The sequence below is a fragment of the Varanus komodoensis genome, unplaced genomic scaffold, assembly GCF_004798865.1.
Source record: "Varanus komodoensis strain SLA01 unplaced genomic scaffold, ASM479886v1 scaffold5, whole genome shotgun sequence".
In the NCBI taxonomy this organism is placed as follows: domain Eukaryota; kingdom Metazoa; phylum Chordata; class Lepidosauria; order Squamata; family Varanidae; genus Varanus; species Varanus komodoensis.
The window spans coordinates 6,250,729-6,270,004 of record NW_025336087.1 but is presented as its reverse complement, the minus strand read 5'-3'; the positions used below and the strand labels follow the sequence as shown (position 1 = coordinate 6,270,004).

At 43.9% G+C, this 19,276-nt stretch overlaps 1 protein-coding gene across 6 annotated transcripts in view; it reads left to right on the top strand.

Moving 5' to 3' along the window:
- The window catches only part of PDE4D (phosphodiesterase 4D), a 666,530-nt gene that overhangs the window by 308,483 nt on the left and 338,771 nt on the right, over window positions 1-19,276 (top strand). For 2 of the 6 annotated variants that reach the window (XM_044446040.1, XM_044446046.1), the window contains exon 1: window positions 17,194-18,880. The exons of the other annotated variants lie outside the window; for them this stretch is intronic. In XM_044446040.1, coding sequence (XP_044301975.1) covers window positions 18,729-18,880 — 152 coding nt within the window. In that variant the 5' untranslated portion in view covers window positions 17,194-18,728. Of the gene's footprint in view, window positions 1-17,193; window positions 18,881-19,276 lie in introns of those variants that run through there. 6 annotated transcript variants of the gene reach the window in all.

The following is a 19,276-nucleotide window of genomic DNA, read 5'->3' as shown; positions in this document are numbered from 1 at the left end:
CAAGTGAAGTTATCCAGCTGCCACAGTTGAACACATTGCGCCTAATCTGAGTGGATTTGTTCCCACTGATACCCCCAGGCATGGCCAATTTCGTGGTATACTCTTCTCTCCTGCTGAGAGAGGAATCGTCCCACTCAATTCCCCTGAAAGGGGTTGCCCCAGCAGGAGCAAGGAATGACCATATAACTCTGTCCCTCTACCTGTCCCTCTTGCCTGGCTTCAAACCACACGGATTGCAAAGCTGCGTGCTAGTTATGGAAATCTGCTCCTAGTGGCTGAAGATGGGACTACAGCCTTCAACCACATTTGTTGTTAGTTGTGAAGTCGCGTCCGACCCATCGCGACCCCATGGACAACATTCCTCCAGGCTCTGCTGTCCTCCACCAACCCCTGGAGTCCACCCAAGCCCACACCCACCACCCCAGTGACTCCATCTAGCCACCTCAACCTCTGCCATCCACTTCTCCTTTTGCCCTCACTCATTTCAAGCATCAGGGTCTTCTCCAGGGAGTCCTTCCTTCTCATTTGGTGACCAAAGTATGTGAGTTTCATCTTCAGTATCTGGTCTTCTTAAGAGCAGTCAGGGTTGATCTCCTTTAGGAAAAACCAGTTTGATCGCCTTGCAATCCAAGGGACTCACAGGAGTCTTCTCCAACTCCACAATTCAAAGGCCTCAACCATATAGACACATTTAAATTAATTTTGATGAATGCCTTTGAAAAACAAAATGACCCCCAAGAGACACGCCCCTAGAGTTCTCATAGTACTCTTGCCATGTTTCAGGTGACCAAGTTTTACCATCTGTTCAGTCTGGTGCAGGTGAGCAGCCAGCCAGCCAGACACACATCTTTTAGCCTGACAAATTGTATAATAGGCCTTTGAATCATGCTGATGCACTTCTTCCTGATGGGTGCAGTCTCTTCATTCCTCTCCTACTGAAAGCTGATAGAGTAGCCCTGATACATACATTTAGGTTATGGCTTTTATAGTATCACTTGGCAACACATTATGCATGTCTCCGACAAGCAGTGGCATCAACAGCCACTCACCAGTGCAGCATCTGTCTCATGGACTCATCATGGTGCCAACTATCATAAAGGCATAGCTGAGTATGGAGTCCATTTTGAAAAATAACAAGGGAAAATAGGACATGGGAGGCCAGTAATCTCTCTTAGAATTACCCTTTAGGTCACAAAGGATGAGCCACTTAACCACTACAAAGTGTAAGCTGAGGCATGTGCAGAAGCATTTCATAAAATGGAAACATTTGATTTAACATCACAGTTACAAAGCTAATTATTAATTTATTATATTTCTGTTCTGCCCTTGGGAGCATCCTGATCTTAGGCTGGCTCCCATCCTCTGAGTTGAATGAAGGTGACTTCCTAGTAGAGCTTCAACCAAATTGGTACTCTTCAGATTAATTGTGCTGGCTGGCAACTATGGAAGTTGGATTTGGAGGGTACCATTTGGGGATAATTGTCCTAGAATATCTATGTATACTGTGTTTGTGTGCAAAGGAAGATGACTGACTGTTTCCTTTGCCCACTGCTCTAAGTTTATTGAATAATCACCTATGTGTAGGGATGTATGAGATATTAATTTCTGTTCATTTTAATCAAGATTTACTCAGTTTGCACTTTCCAGAAACACCATGAACTCAGATGCAATCTGTGACTGAAGTCTGTGTGTTTCTGAACTTTCACTGTGATTCCCAGATCACAAAAAAGTTTGACAGCATGCATACATTTAACAAATGTGCATGAATCATGTGTACTTTTGCTAGTGGATGCTATTCTAATCTTTGTGAAAGATTAGACACACACACACACACACACACACACACACACTTTCTCTCTTGGAATTTGACTCTCTGGGGAACAGAAAACAGGCAGGCAGACTTAGGTTGGCATTGCTAATGTCTACATTACTACAATTTATTTTTTAGGATAATCAACTTTGTTTTCAGACTGAACACTGGACTTCACTCTTCAAAAGTTCAGTTCACTGATCTAAGCCGGCTTATTCGGTAAATATTAAACGTTCATTAACAGAGCAAGTTTGTGAAGCAGCCACATGGTGTTGTAACAGTTGTTTTTGCTGTGGCAACCATCTTATCCCAAAATATGTTACAGTCTTTTTACTCAGGCCATGGATGCAGATAGTGACCTGGTTCACACTATCACCACAGCCCACCATGACTTTTTAAAGCCACAGTAAACTGTAGCACATGCCAGGCATGTTTTAAAATAGATGCTGAGTCACCTAAACCTGGGCAACCAGGGTTGTGTGAAGGTTAAACAGGGGTGATATGAGCATTGCATTGCCCTAGAACAGTCATGGGTTCTCCAGATGGACTTTCAACTATGAATTGTTTGGTGACTTCCTGGATTTTGTGCAGGTTTCTCCTACTCTAAAAGAAAGCTGGAACAGCTATTGAGGTCTAATTTCTATATTTGCACCCTCCTCCCACAATTCTTAAGTCTGTGACTAAATGAAGACTTTATGGCTCCAACACCAGCTTTCTTCTTCTCTGCCCCACTCATTCTTGTTTCTAGTCTCATGAAGACTTCTGGAAAACTTGAAAGCTTGCACTCTTTTTTGTGACCTTTGGGTTGACCTAATGAAGGCATTTCCCTAATACAGTTTTTGGACCCCTTCCTTATCACCAGTATGCCTACCTTGGCTTCTTTGGTTCTTCATCAATAATTGCTTATCCAGAACAGACAGTCTGCAATGGGACATGGGAAGCTGTCTCATACTGAAAATCAGACCACTGGGCCATTCAGCTCAGTATGCCCAACACTAACTGGCAGCAGCTGCCCAGGATTTCCAGCTCTCCATAGTTTTTCTGTCCCTACCAGGAGATGCCTGGGATTGCACCTGGGAGCTTTGGAATGAAAAGCAGGTGCTCTGCCACTGAACTACAGCCCCTCATTTCTGGGCTGACAGTGAGACCATATGGATGCTTCTTCAGCTGTAAGCTAACCAAGGATGGTAATTTTAGAGAAAGGGCTAACATGGAAGCTGGTTTTGTCTGATTCTGGTCTAAGGGTGTTTCCAGATGAGTCTTTTTCATGCAAATATACTGCTTTGATTGTGGAGTTTGGTGGGTGATTATATATGAGGTGAATTCCCACTTGCACTATGTCACCCAATTCTGTTTCTCCTACCTCTCTCCCTACTCCCTGCACAAACATCATTTTAAGAGAAGATAGGAGAGCTATACAGTCATTCTCATCATCGTTGCCTCCTTCTCCTTCCTTTGAACGGCTCCTAGAGGGGCTATCAGCCCGGAAGCATCCTAACACAACAGGATGTCTTTGCTGAGCATCAGCTGACTTTGTGGTTGACTGATACTCCTGAAATACAGGAAGCATTCTTGGGGGTACGTACAAACAATCTAACAGTCACAGTGATCAGTTTTATTTGCAACAGTGGCATGGATTGAAGTGCAGAAGGCTCTTGTTTGCATTCTTTGGCATGTGCTGGCCTCACCAATCCTCTGGTCTGCTGTTAAGCAACTGTAAATTAGTCCCAGGATCATCACAACCCCTCTGGGGCTGGTGGCAATGGAATCAACTAAATCAGCCAAAAACATTCTCCATCTGGACATGCCCAAGAGACAAAAGTATTTGTAGGAAATAACAAACAGCACAACTCAATAATGTGTTGTCAGAATATCAGTAGCTACTTAGCATGAACTGAAGGACAGTTCACAACTGGGGGAAATGCTCATTCTTGTCTTAGAAGCTTTCTGCTTCTCAAAGCATATTTGAGTACTAAGTTTCAGAAGAGTGTTTACAGACTGGAAAGGATATTATACAGATCCTAGAAGATCTGGAAGGCAAGGCAGATGAAGAAAGCCTGAGGAAATTTGATAAGATTAGTGGACAGACAGACGGACAGTCAGTCAGTCAGTTGGTCGGATTAAAAGCAGCATGTTTAATCATATTTCCAAACACCCTAGAAATTGCTTTTCATGTTCACCAAGGGCAACAGAACCACCAACCAGTTTAAGTTGGAACTTTCTAACCATGATCAATTTGGCTCTAGAAAAAACTGCTCATGAATGTTGAGGACTGTCCTTTTAGAGAGGGTGTTGGAAAAAAGTTGGGGATGAGCTGAATGCTGAACTAGCCTTTCCTAACCTTGGCCCTGGATGCTGTTGGACTATAACTTCCATCATCCTTAGCCAGCATTACTAGTGTTGCTGTGAACCACCCAGACAGCTTCAGCTGTTTGGCAGTATAGAAATTAAATAAATACGTAACATATATGATGAGGTTGTAGTCCAACAACATACGTATAGGGTTGAAAGTGGAGTACTTTTGGCTGTAGATGATGTGGTTGCCAGTTCTGTGTTTTCATGAATTTGCTGATTTGCATCTCACAATGCTAAATGTAGGAAATTGGCATTGAACTTCTTGAATGTGGTTGATTCCCTGTAATAAACTGTGAGCAAGCTGCAAGATGATGGAGGAGGAGGTGGTGATGCACCAGTCATAAATTTCAGGTCCTGAGGATCTCTTCCCTTTTTTTGGTATTGTCAGCCTCTTCTGTGCCTCTGCTACTGGATAGAAATAAGAACTTTTCCACAACTTCTATTGTCTATTTTTGTGTCTCAGGATTTGAAAGGACTTTAGGATAGATCAAGATTGTTTTGTGTGAGAGAGATGAAGTAGAAGGTGTTTTTATCCTGATGAGGTACATGCTTAAATCTTGAGATGAGCAGAGGCAGAAGGGATGCATGAGGGATCTGACTGGCTCTCCGTCGGAGCAGCATTTGCTTGTAATGCTTGCAGCTCTCCTGGGGCAGCTGTTGGATCTTTATTAGACCCCCAGTACCTCCTGTCCTGTCCCTACAGGATGTTTAACAGCAGCTTGGGTGGGGATTTAGAGCAGGGAAATGGCACTGAGTGCAGTAGAGGTAGCATCAGATCTGGAATCCACCTTACCTGCTTTTACATTTAAATGAACACTGTGTGAGAGGTAAGGGGGGGGGGGGGGGGGGGGGGGGAGAGGTAGCCCTGCTTACTTGTCTCCCAGTCCCTAAACAAGTTGCCCTGATGGCAAGATAGCCCTCAAGCATGAAAAGATTCCCTACTCTGCTTAAAAATGAGAAATACATTGTGGCGGGGGTGCAATCCCCTTTGGACATAAGAACTGCCTTATATCAGGTCAGGCCATTTGTTTACCCAGTCCAGCATTGTCAACACTGACTGGCAGCAGCTCCTGAGTCATTCAGATAGGAGTTATTCTTTCCCTTCATGTCAGATAGAAAAAATGTCTTGAGCTGGCCCTTTTCCAGTTGCTTCCTCTACACCTGTGGCAGGAAACCAGTGGCCCTCCAGGTGTTGGTGGACTACAGATTCCATTACTGCTGGCCATTTGCCATGGTGGCTTCAGCTGAGAGAACTAGAAACTTGCATCACAGAAGGGTGCAAGTTCTCCACTGCTTCTGTAGGGAGACAGCTAAAATGTTGAGCCTGGGGCCTACAGCATGCAAAGCATCTGCTCGGCCACAGAGCATCAGTCCCTCCCACGACAAGGTCTTGATTTGGGACTGGAAAGCAAACACATTTAGAAAACTATACCCACACTTTGTGTCTGATATCAGTGTATCCACCAACCAGAAAAAAATCAGATTAATTATAGTATCTTTGTAGCGTGGGTTTGGATAATGAAGCGTCTGAAATGTTAAAAACAGAAAAGTAGAAATTATGTATTTGTTTATTTATTTATTTAGGGAACTTCTATGCCGCCCCATTCGCCGAAGCCTCGAGGCAGCTCACAAACAGTTTTCAGTTTTCTGGAAAAATAATTTGTGACATGATTGCACGTGAGGCCTGTTTGGGATTTGTTTCTCCAGCATCCAGTCCCAAGCTCTCCCATACTCAATTTGCAACAGATATTTTCAGATGTTTCAATAAGTACTAGGCAATATCTGTGCTCCGGGACAGGCATATTTTTTAGCTGGGAAAATTATATTTGGCTCATGAACAGCAAGATGTGCAAAAAAGTATCTTCCTTCTGTATTTCAGTGAATGCTATGTTTGTGATTATGTTGATATCCTTCCTAAAGTCCTGTCCAAAGTCAAAGATATAGCAAGCTGGATATGAGAAGCTGAAATTGCCTTTGTGCCCCTTCCACTGTATTTGTGTTTCATGTGGTTGTCCGTGTGTGTGTCTGTGGGTGGGGATGGAGCACAAGGTCCTGGCACGATGAATGAGCATTTGCATGACACAGCTGAAAAAAGCAAGATGCACCTTTCAGACTACCCTGAACTTTTCTCCCTTGTCCACACAGAAATGTTTCCTCCTCTAAATATTTACTGTACCAGTAAGCATGGGATATAATGTAGAAAATAGACAGTGCCTGCTTTAACTAGGGATTAAAAAATAGCTACCTTAGATCTTCAGCTTGCCCGTTCATTTGTTAAATATGTGATGTGTAAATGAATTCATAGGCTTAATTCTTAGAGAGGTGATGCACCTGTGCTTAGGCTGTGCTGATCCATTCATTCATCCATTCATTCATAAACAGCATTTGTACACCATTCCATAGCATAATATTTTCTAAATACAGAATCAAAAGCGGCATGGATATGGCAACAGAAAACGAAACTCACAGCAACATTAGGCTATATGGAGTCTAAAAATGTCTAAAGGATTTTAAGATTAAATATTAGAAGGCTAAAAAGCCTAGGAAAATTGGGCAATCACTTGGCACTTTAAAGAGTAATAAGGCAGACACCAAGTGAGCCTCTCTGGGAGGGTACTCCATTCTGGTGTACCAGCACTGAAGAGATCCTCTCCCCCTGCCCAGGAGCCATCAGTTCCACTTTGTTACGGGGGCCACCCAAAAACTTATTGCTATGTAAACTATATACCAGAGAGAATGAGGTCTACTGCACTCCTGGACAACTATTTCCTGAATGCAACAAAACAAAACAAAACAAAACAATACATTTTGTATGCAGGATAGGGTGCAATTTTAACCCCATCTTGATGTCTGTATGAGAGTGGTGAATCCTTCTTGCTCCATCCAACTAGCTGATTTCTCCTATGTGAACAATATACCTGTAGCTCATCTGGCCAGGAGAAAAACTGACTCCATGAACAGACCATGCTCAACTACATAATTTTAAGTCCCAACTGAGCATTCTGAGCTTCAAGAAATAATTTATGAGCAGTGGCCCCCAAACCACCTCTTAAGCCAAATAGCATAGAGTGGTACCAGTCTCTCTCTCTCCTGCTCAAACAATCTTGAAGCATACCCACACTTTGCAATGAGGAAATAAACATGACACATCACCACATACAATACAATTGGGATTATGAAAAGCCCAATAGACATACTGGCTAGTTTAGATCTTGCAAAAATTAAGTTCTTGTTCCTTCCAACAAAATAGGCATCATTAAGATCTCATATTACCTAACTAGCAGGTAAGGTTGACAAAGCTTAGGTAATCATGTTTAGCAGGCTACTCATGCTCCCAGGATTGCTCTGTTCAACCATGGTAAAATCTTAGCATTTATCGTATTCTACCGAACATTAGCTCAAGTCCTTTATCTTAAACAAACATTTATACAGGTTGACTCAAGCAGCAGCTTCAGATCTAGCCACAGTTTGAGCACCTGACTGTGGTAGCACTTTCCCTTGGCATAGCTGGGCTGTCTACGCACTTCAGGAGCAGCCCCCCCCCCCACTCCCTTGAATTAGCTGCAGGAACACCCTCATGAAGGTTGCTCTTCTCCCAAGTGAGAGACCCTTTTCAGTTTCTACAGAACTCACTTCGCACCTGTGGCAACCTCTTTTGCCCCAGTTCTGCCCTTGAAACGAGCAGATAGCTTGTGCAGAACAAATTACTCTGCACTTACAGTTAACACACACTATCATAAACAATAACATCCCCATAAATACAATAAAAGCTTGCCATGCTTACATCTCATACTCATACTCAGTGCCAAGGAACGCATTAGGCTGAGAGCCAGTGTGGTGTAGGGGTTAAGAGCACGGGACTGGGACTCAGGCGACCTGGGTTCTAGTCCCGCTCAGCCATGGAGCCAACTGGGCGACTTTGGGCCAGTCACAGACTCTCAGCCCAACCTACCTCATGGGGTGGTTGTTGTGGGGATAAGATGGAGGAGGAGATGTAAGCTGCCTTGAGCCCTTTGTAGGAAAAAGGCAGGATATAAATCGGAAAATAAATAAATAAATAAAACAAACACAAGAGCCTGCCTGGCCCTGCCTGGCGCTGGGGGAGACCCTTGGTCCATCCTGGACCTTCTGCACTGTTGGCAGGGACCGGCAATGGCTCTCCCCTAGTTCAGGCAGGATGCTATCCTAGCCTACCTCGAATGCCAAGGATTGTACCTGGTGCCTTTATTATGCAGTGGTGCAGGACCTCAGCAAGGCAGGCCCCAGCAAAACCCCAGAGGATAATCCAAAATGGCTGGCAGCTGTGTTGATCCATATCATCAAGCCAGTTCTTAACTGGGTCTTAATCATCAAGAACAAATTGCCCCCAAATATTTTGCACTAGGGCAAGAAAATTCAATCCGATACCCTGGTACCCCCTCTACCCTGAAGATTCCAACCAAGCCCAGGGAAGTTTGAAGAGGGGCATTAGGGGTGGGGTTGGTATCCTTCCCTTAACTTGAAGGGATTCCAGCTCCAAGGGTATATTGGAGGGATAGAACTGAGGGGTAAAACTCACAAGGGCACCAAGTCCTGGCTTCACTACACTGCAGTTCATGGCAGGGGGAACAACCGCAGCCAAAACCATTCTGTTCTCCTGGACAGGCTCAGTTCAGGCCCGCCATCTATGCTAGAGATCAAGGGGGAAGCCACACAAAAATACTCCCCCCTCCCCCCACACGCATCTTAACAACATGATTTTTGCCCTGGTTAGTGCAAGTCAGCAGGGCTGCCAACGACTTAGGAGAACTGTCCTGTCATTTCCCACCAGCCCTGTTCAAGATTGCTGCATTTGTCACTCGAGTCCCTGGCACAGTGTTTTATGTTGTGTAGTCCAGACACAGGTTTAGCACCTCACTGAGAACCAGGGACCCATTGTACAGAAGGAAGTAGTTGGGCTCCAACAGATGCAAAAGCACTGTGTTTGTGTAAGGCAGAATTTGTTTACTGTGCCCTGAATGTTCTGTGTTGTTCCGAAACCATTGCAGTGCCTCATACACACCCAAATGGGAGCTGCTTCTGGGTGGTGTCATTTGAAATGCTGCTGTGTGCATGAAGTAACCATGTGGGGGGGGGGGGCCTTGTGTGGCTGAGTCTTCTCCCATCAGCCATTCCTGCAGTTTCCTCCATCCACATAGCTGAAGTCTGATTATTTCTTGCTTCAGCCACCATAATGGTTATAACAACTAAAAATAGAAATATGCACATAAACTTCCATACAGGAAAATGATGCAAACAGAAATCTCTATCAAATAAAAAGCCCCCAGCTTCCCTTAGGGATCAGACAGAATACATTCAGACAATGAAAATAAAGTAAACAGTATGAAAAATTCTACTTAATACTGTAAAACCATCCAATTAAATCCATACAGTTCTCTGTACTGGTTTCAACAAAGCTTCTTCTCAGCTTTTGGATAGCCACAGCAAATCTCAAGACCCTGATGGTCATGTATTTGTCAGAATCAGACAGCAAATATATAATTTTAGCTTGATCAGATAGTAACCCTTAGTAAATTTAGCACAAGTTTTACCCTAGGCTTAGAAGAAGAAGAGTAATTCTGCTGCTTGAGCTCCACATATACAAAATCCCTGATCTACATGTACACCCACATAGTTGTTTCACCCAGCATGTGACCGTGTGGATCATAGGCTAGGGCTGGCAGCTCCAGCGGCATGGGAAACCCAATTCCATTCTGGTTGCATTTGACCCCTGACCAACCTGAGCAGTTTGATGCTGTGAAAAGCCTAAAGCAGACCTGCTTGGACCCTGAACTTTTGCTTTGAGGCAGTTTAGAAAGAATGTCAATTAAAACTGGTCAAGTGGAAATGGTTATATTGAAGGCGATTGCCAGGGCTCTAACCTGAAGCACCCCTTAAACTGGCACTTGGAAAGATCTGATATGGGAATTCAACCTCTATTTGATCATGCCTGTATGTACGAAAGAGGGGATTGCTGAGAGATCGGCCAAGAAAGTCTCCTTCCACTAATAGGCTAAATTAAGGAGGGTCATGTGAGACAGCTGGACTGCATCAAGCATCAAACCTTTTCAGTATTAGCAATAACAACACTTAAGTTTTCCTCATTATAATTCATTTCTTTAATAGTCATAAATAACCATATTATATAATATTTTAATTCAGAGTATTGTTTCAAATGTCTTTTGTATTCCAAGTTGTAGAATGTAATAATGCTGAGATCCTGGGATTCACTACCAGTCATTGCTTCACAGAAAATACTGGGCCAGATGGAAAAATAGTCCAAACCAACAGTGTAAGGCAGGTTCCTAGCTTGGATTGTTCTGCCTGGCATGGATCTGTGTATTAGTTTGGCCTTGACAATTCAGCACCCGGTGAGAAAGTTTCTGATAGGGAAAACCTGTCACTTCACAGTCTTATGATACCAATAAGTTCAGGTGATCTTTGGAGAGGAACACAACAAACAGACTGGTGGCACCTTCAAGCATAATGCTTTGTTTATTTATTTGCTTATTTCGTTTCTATAATGCTTACTAGCTGAAGCTCTCAGAATGGTTTATAACATCTAACATCTCACAAAGTACAAAAGACAAACATGATAAAATTTTAATATACAAAATTTAAAATAGTACAAGCAGCTAAAGCAACCTCAATGAAAACTTGGCTTGTTGAAACAGCTAATATGTCCAATCATATGCCATTCACTGCCTGACAATAGATAATGGTCTTACTTTGGCACCAAAAAGATGACCGAGTTGGTACCATGTTGACCTCTGTGAGGATATTCCATGATGGAGGTCAGCGCATCGAAGGCACTCTCCTTTATTGCCCCTTTTGACCCTTGCTTGGAGGTTAGAGGAAGGCCTCAAATGTGGCCCATAGTATTATGGAGTGATTATGCATGTATCACCTCTATCTGATGAAGCAGAGTATAGTCTAGGAAAATGTGTGCATTTATGAGGCTTTAACTGCCACAGGCTCAGTCATTTTTTACTACAGACTCACAGAACTACTGCTTTTGAAGTGAGTGGTTTGAACCCGCCAGCATGTCAGTCTGTCTGAAATGCACACATACACACAAACTCAGGAAAATGAAGCCAATGTGAATGAAAAGGAGCAAAGATCTAATATCTGGCTGAAACATGTATGTCCATCAGTAGAGTAATTTCAGTGGAACTTGTGAACTGCCTCAAGTGAAGACTATTGTGTTGGAGGTGATTAGTAAGTAACTCTAGGTATAAATAAACAACTATCAATGGATCCTTCACATTTTCCTAGTAAATGATTTAGAGCATGGTCCTAGAGCAACAACCATAAGCTGCCAACCTGGAGGTTTACAGTCATCCAGTGCAAAACAGCAAAAGAGGTGGGTGTTCTGTCCTGCTACCATGTATTTTTGCTAGATGGGGATTTTTGCCCAACCAGCTGGAGCATGGAGTATGGAGGGGAGGAAAAGTGACTGGAGGGGCATTGGAGTAGCTTGCAACCAGGCCTTACCAGTCTCCTCCCCTCCCACTCACCAAAGTGCTTCCTTTCCCTCACTTCCAAGGTTGCTTTTCTGACCATGGTTCTTTCCATGTTGACTTGAAGTACAGAAGGAGTGGGTTGGCGCCCCAGCTCCAACACCAAAAGAGTATCTCCAGCCCCATAGTTGGGACTCTGAAATATCCTGTGGCTTCTCAGATACAGTCTCAGACACTGTCCAGGGGCCATAGGATTGTTCCTTCATTTTCCAAGTGAACAAACCAAGTAATAGCCGTTAAACAGAAAAGAGTTATGCAAGTAGAGAGCCAGCAGGGTTGTGAGGGCTAGCCAGTGTATTGCATGGCTATTTGGCAAATAGGCAGAAGTCATTGTGTGTGCTTGGTGTAATGAACTCCTGGCTCACTATGTTTGCTTCCCTGAAGCCAAATCTGGTGACCTAGAGAAGCAAAGAGAGGCAAAGGGGTAGGTGGAGGAGATCTTTGGGGATCAAATATCAGTATCCTAATTGTTATTAGTGTGGGCTGGGTTTCAGCTCATTTGCTGTCACAGAGAATAGAGGAAAATCATGCCTTAGAAAGGACCAGTCCTTGGAAGAGGAACAAATATCTTTCCAACAAGGATGTGCCTACAGTGGGTGAGGGGTGGGGAGCTTGTAGACACCTGAGCTCGTAGACACCGGCATTTGTTATGGGTCTGTAGATTGCGTGGTGAATTGCCTGTCTGGTGTTTATCTGTCTCGATAATCTTTACAGACAGTGCTGGAGTGGAGTCAGTAGCTGTAGTCCATGTTGGTGCCACGGATGTGAGGAAATACACCTGTGAGGTCCTAGAAGCCAAGTTTAGGCTGCTAGGCAGAAAGTTGGAATCCAGGATCATCCATGTGGTTTTCTCTGGAATGTTATTTTTTCCACACACAGTTGGACAAGCACAGCTGAGGAGTCTGGATGAAATGATGGTATAGGGAGGGCAGGCTCAGATTTGTTAGGCACTGGAAAAGAGTTTGGAAAAGGCTGTGCCTCCCACTGGGAATGGGCTCTGCTGGAACCAAAATGGAATGAGACTGCTGATGCAAAATATAAAAATGATGGCAAAGCAGCTTTGAAATGGAACCCTTCTGGAACCTTTTTTAAATGGGGGAAAGCTGATAGGAGCTGACAAGCATCCAGTTACGGCTGAATCATCCCTAGGGCATGAAGATGAAAACGATTCCGATTGCCCAAATAAGCCAAGAGCACATGGTGCAACATGATAGGCGGTCTGGAGACCCAAATGGAGCCCCGGATGTCGTAGTAGAAGATGCACATGCCAGAGATAACTGGAAAGGGACACTCTGCATTGGTGCTTCTGTCCTAGTTCAAAAAACTCCAAACCAAAGTGGGAAAATAATAAAAACAACATGGATAGGGATGATCTATTGGTATTATGCACGTGGACTTCCCAAAAGCTTTTGACAAAGTCCCTCACCAAAGGCTCCTTAGAAAATTTAGCAGTCATGGTGTAAGAGGAGAGGTCAGAATCTGGTTATGAATCAGAATCTGGTTAACAAATGGAAAGCAGAGAGTATGAATAAACTGTAAATTTTTCTAATGAAGGGATGTAAACAATGGGGTCTCTCAGGGATCTCTGTTAGGATTAGGGATATATGAATTATCTGTTCCATCTATCTTGTGTGGATTGTTAGGTGCCTTTCATTCTGTCATATACCTATTGATGGAAATAGATTTCACACAAATGTGATTGTGCTCATTCACAGTTGTGCAAGTTTGCACTCCCTACAATGTGTAAATTCCTTGCAACATAAGCAAATTCCCCCAACAGTGCAATTTCTCACTTTCACAGCCTATGAAGAAAAGACACATTTTGGGTTTTTCTGTTTGTTTTATTTTCAATATTTTTCTGTGAGTGAATTTATATAAAATTACACAAAATAAAAAGTCTGTAAGACTGCAGAATCTGTGCACTCAAGAAACACCTAAGGAATCCATGGGTCCCCTCAGAAAACCACAGATCAGAGTCTTAGAAAGTCAAACCCATTTAAGTCTGTTATGGATTTCTCCAACTTCCCTTCTTGGGATGCTCTTCAACTTATTTATAAAAGATCTAGACTTGGGAATGAGCAATGAATTGGCCAAGTTAGTTGATGACAGCAAATTATTTATTGTGGTTAAAACAAAAGGGATTGTGCAGGGCTTCAAAGGTTTTCTCGAAGCAGGGATAATGGGCATCAACATAGCAAATGAGGTTCAGAGGAAGCACATTTGAAGTGATGCCATGTTGGGGCAAAAAACAAAAACAAAAAACAAAAGTCAAGTACAAACCGATGGGATCTAAACTAGTGGTGACTATGAGAGAGATCCTGGAGTTGTGATGGACAGCCCAGTGAAAATGTTGACCCAGTGTGCAAATTCCATATTAGACAAAATTAGGAAAGGAACTGAAAATAAAACTGCCATTGTCATATTCTCCTTTTACAAATTGATGGTGCAACCACACTTCAACTACGTTGTATAGTTCGGAGCACTACATCCAAAAAAGGAAGTTGTAGAGCTAGAAAAAGTATAGAAAAGGACTACTAAAATGATCGAGGGGTTGGAACAACCATCTGTCAGGGTTACATCATGTTTCACTTAAAAAAGAGAGCAAGAGAAGACATGGTAGAAGTGTGCAAATGTATGCATGGTGTGGAGAAAATGAACAAGGAGACATTTTTCTTCCTCTCTCATAGTATGAGAACCAAGTATGGTTATCCTATGAAGCAGGCTGATGAGAGGTTCAGGATAAAAGGAAGTACTTTTTCACACAGGATGTAGTTAACATATGGAATTCAGTTCCACAAGTCAATGATGGCCACCAACCTGGATGGCTTTAAAAGTGCAGAGAAAGCTATTCATGGCTGCTAGTCCTGATGGTCTGTGCTGGCTGGGGAACAAGGATGGGAGGGTGCTGTTGCACCCTCATTTCCTATAGGTGTGAACAGAATGTGGGTGAGGCAGTGCCCTGGTCTGATCCCACTGGGCCCTTCTTAGGTTCTTTGGGTTGCCAGGACTCAAACCTGCAGCAGATTTTGAACTGATAATTAGATGTATCTAGGATGTGAATTTACCCTCAGGCTCACTACCCCAATACGGGCTAGGTCGTTGCAGGGATACAGAGACATATGTTTCCTTTGAGAGAAATGTAAGAATTTGATCTAGAAAATGTAGAAGTCAAACTAGCAAAGGCTCATTGAGCACTTGGTAGTCCTGGCTTGTGAGCGGTGATCCTAATAAATGTTGATACCTGCAGAAAATGAGATCCTGAGATTTATCTAAATGCAGGCACTAAGTAACAGACATCAGAGAGACTAAACAAGGAGGGTCCTTGTACAAGTAGTCCGTCAGGATGCAGCATCACATGGGCAAGTGGTGGCAGCAGGGAAAATATATCTATTCAGGGCCACAGAAGGGTCATATCGCATTTCTGGAGAAGGATCTCAGCCTTGCCTCTCTTGCTGGGTTCCTGAAATAGAAATAGTAGCAGATTTCACATGACTCCTTCCATCTTAATAATAATAATATTTTCTTCAGAGAAAGTTCTCTTGGCTTGAATAAAATTCATTGATGGTATATTCATTTACATGCTTAGATTTGCAGCTTCTTAAAAATTTCAGATTTTTATTTGGTCATTATTTGCATGTCAACAGTATATTTCCTTTAAGTTTCCCCTGAGATCCAGCTTGTTAACTCTACTGTCAAGACTAGCTATTTCTAGGAAATGCATTTTCTTCTTTGCCTCCTCCCGTCTGACTAGCACCACATATGCCTCTGGATTAGACATACTTAGTGGTCTGGAGATCTGGCCTTGCTGGGGACAGTCCACCTTTTTTACTTTCATTATTTACAGATTTATTTACTGCCCATTCACAAAGTTTTGTTAATGTTTTACACTATTCCACCTCTACTTTGCACCCGTCTGCTTTTGTTCATCCCGCCCGCCATCTGCTGAATCAGAACTGCTATGGTAAACTAAGGTGAATGAAAGACTCATTACTGATTTCTGATCTGTGCTTTCCCCCACCACCAGACTGTTGAGGCTTTCCTGGCTTTTGTGTGCCTTTTCCTCCCATTATAAAAAGTTGAAATACCTCTCATAAGGCATGTTTACATGAGAGCATCAAGGAAAAATATACTAGTATTTTGGCCCCACCCCCTTTGTCTTTGGCCCCACCCCTTTGGTCTTCAGCTTCAACACCATGGAATTGGGCCCTTGAGGGTCCATACCCCCGTCCTGGGATGTGATGCTTCTGTCACATGCAAGGGCAGGGAATTATCAGTTTTCTGATGAACTGTTTTTACATGTCTTACTTTTGGGGAGAGGCCAAAGGCACTTAGCTGGCCTTGGGCACTGTGCACTTGACTTGGGGTGTGTGAGTTTGCATGCTTGCTGCTCTGCCTCAAGAAAGGAGACTATTAGCTGCTGAACAGTCCCTGGTGCGCCCTGCTTCTAAGGCCATCTCAGCATTTGGGGGAGCGGGGAGAGAAAGAAGTGTGTGTGGCGGGGAGAATGATTTGTGTCGCATCCACCCCAGCCTACAAGACATTCTACAGCAAGATGAGTCATCGCCTTAGCCAACGGTATGGAGAGATAATGCGGGCAGTGAATAGCAATGGCAAAAGGCAGCATTAGATGGCAATGCGAGGCGCTTTTCCATTTTGTGCCGCCTGGATCAGAGTTTTCTTTTACTGTACCATGGAGCCTTTCCTGGCGAGAGCTTTGCCCACCTGCTTAATAATTCGGCATCCCCAAATGACCCATGCTCCCGAACATCTAATAAACGTATGGGCTTCCTCTCTTGGATGGTGTGCGCATCATTCTGGGGTTTGGCTTTTTAAGCATTCCATCCTGAATGCTGGACTATGCATACCCTTTTTGTCTGAACTGTATTTGCGGGGTGGAGGGGAAGAGAACCAAACTTCGAGCAGCGCGTCTGGCGTGCCATAACCACGCCGCCACACCCCCTTTTACCTTTACGACGCTCTGGTGTCAACAACCTGGGGGGGGGGCGAGGGGGGTGGAAGACACAAAGCCCCTTGCAGGCAGGTGAATGCATCTTATTCCGTCCTCGGGCACCTAGGAAGCGAGGCTTTGTTCCTGAACTCGTAACAAAGGCGATTTGATCCCCAATATCCTATTAGTCTCCAGCAGTTTACTATCTGATTCTTGTTCCAGAATGACAACGGTGCTGGGGCTCACTGGAGGGTTTGTAGAGGGCGGCTGAGAGCGGTGCTCGAGGAAACAGGAGGCACCCAAATAACAACGTGCGTTGCAGTCTCCCCCATTCTCTGCCTCTGCCTCTGCCTCCCCCCCTCCCCCCCCCGATCGCGCGGACACTCCTTAGTGCTGTCTCTTCTCGGAGCGAGTCCTGTACGGGTTTGTTGTTCGTTCCTGCCGGGTGACTTTTAGCAGCACAGGATTTCCTGTCCCGATAGCTCAGGGCTCCTTCGGAAAGCTTGACCCATGAAGTGCGAAAGCCATGGCCATTTCAGGCGACCCTCTCCCTTCGGTGCATTTCGTGCTGCGGGCGGGGCCTCCTGAAAATCAGGTAACGGGCGCTCCGTTCGAAGAGCCACGCAAACGTAGGAAATGGTGAAGCCCGGGGCTCCGGACGCTGCTGGCTCGTAATGCGCCTACACGGGGCTTTGTCCACGTTGTCGTTTGACGAGGCATGCCGATAACGCCCGGAGTCGCCCCGTTTCCCTCTGTGCGACCGAGCAGCCTTCTCCTTTCTGTCTGGCCGTCTGCTGGAAAAGCACTGGAGGATACGCGGTGCCAAGATGGAGAACCCACTTAGAGGGGCCCCTTGACGCTAGTACATCCTCTTTCGGGCAGCCTTCACTGCAGCCCAGAGCTAATTCTGCTGCACAATTATAGTGCCACAGACTGGCCTGCAAGTGTCCCGAGTCTACTGTACGGAAAGGAGACAAAGGGTTCAAAGGGTTCCTCGGAAATCACCGTTGGAAGGAACGAGGAGAGGAAGACCCCGCTGCCTGCATCGTGTGAGAGCTACAGGAGGGCCGCCTTTCCCAGTCTTTCAACCCTGTGATGTTGCCAGGCGCTCAGGAGTGCTACTTCTAATAAAAACAACTCGCATTGAGGACCCGATTCTTCGTGGGGAGACAGAAGAGAGACTTCAGGGAAGGAGTTCTTCGATTACCTAGGACTTTAAACTGGGGCTTCTTCTGGCATGGCACAGAGACACACACATGGTTTCAGATAGATAGAGTGTAATCCCCAGTGCAACACAGAAAAGCACAAACAAACCTGGTCTCTGCAGCAAAAGAATCAATAGCTTGCAGCATGAGCAAGAGCGTGTTTTCTCCAAAGTAAGCCCCAGTGATTTTTATGGGACTTTCTCCTTCCAAAATGTACACAATATTGCTGCATTAGGTATTTTTCTTCCAGCTAAAGCCAACAAGCTTTATGATGGGGTTGAATAGCAACTACGAATTGGATCCTGGCAACAACTTCGGTTCATAATGGTATGTCATTGTGGTTTTATCTTATGGGGCAGGAAAATCACCTTAGTGTTCTCTTCTATGAAGCTGTGAGCCAAGAGACTGCATTTCCAGATGAGAAGTTTGCTTTGTATGGGATTAAACCCTATTCTTTGTCTGCTCTTTCTCACAAAGAAAAGAAAGGTAATTAAAGCAACTACTGAAGAATATGTGCTTAAGAAGGAAGAAAAAGCAATATTTGTTTCTAAAGGACAGCATGGCAAAACCATGTGAAGTTTCACATTTCCTCTTAAAAACTGATCTAGTCCAGATGACAAGAAAGTCACTTTTGACTAAGATTTTCCTACTGTCAAAAATGCTGCACATGAAGATGCTTTAATTTATACTTTGGATTTTTCAAGGGGAACCATAGCCTTCATTTAGGATAAGTTATTAAATATACACGATTACTTTTGTGATTTTCTTTTTAAATACAAGTGAATTGTATTAATGGATGGACACCTACCTAGACAAAATTCTGTCTGGAGATTCTCACAATATATGGAATACAATATTCTTTGCAATAGCCCATGATACTAACAAATGCTGCAGTTGTTGTGGAATGTATCTGTGAATACCATAGCAGATTAAGCTTTCAGAAGAGGACAAGGACTGATGCTGATAGAACTATGAACATGATGCATGTGAACAATTTTCCATTCAGAAGGCATTCATGGATATGGTGAGTAACTGCTGCACACTTCGGCTTGTTTGATGTATGCTGTGACAAGTGATTCTTTAGCACACAAAGTGATGGTGATGCAAGTGGGATTTGTAATCGAGGTATGCATACAACAAAAATCCCACACAGGGAATACAAAGCAAGTTTTGGAACACAAGGAAAATGCAATCAGAAAGAGGTGTTTTATGATGCCATCCTTTTTAAAAACAGCAACACATGAAAGCATCCACTGCCACCACCGCCTTGTTGAATTTGACCAACTTTAACAATAATAAAAATGTAACTTTATTTTCAAACCTTTCAGTTGCATTCTTAGGGTCTTGAAAGAATTACTCTTTCTCCAATTCAACTAAGCCCCCCCCCTTTTGTCAAAAAAGCTGTTTTTCCTCCTTTTTC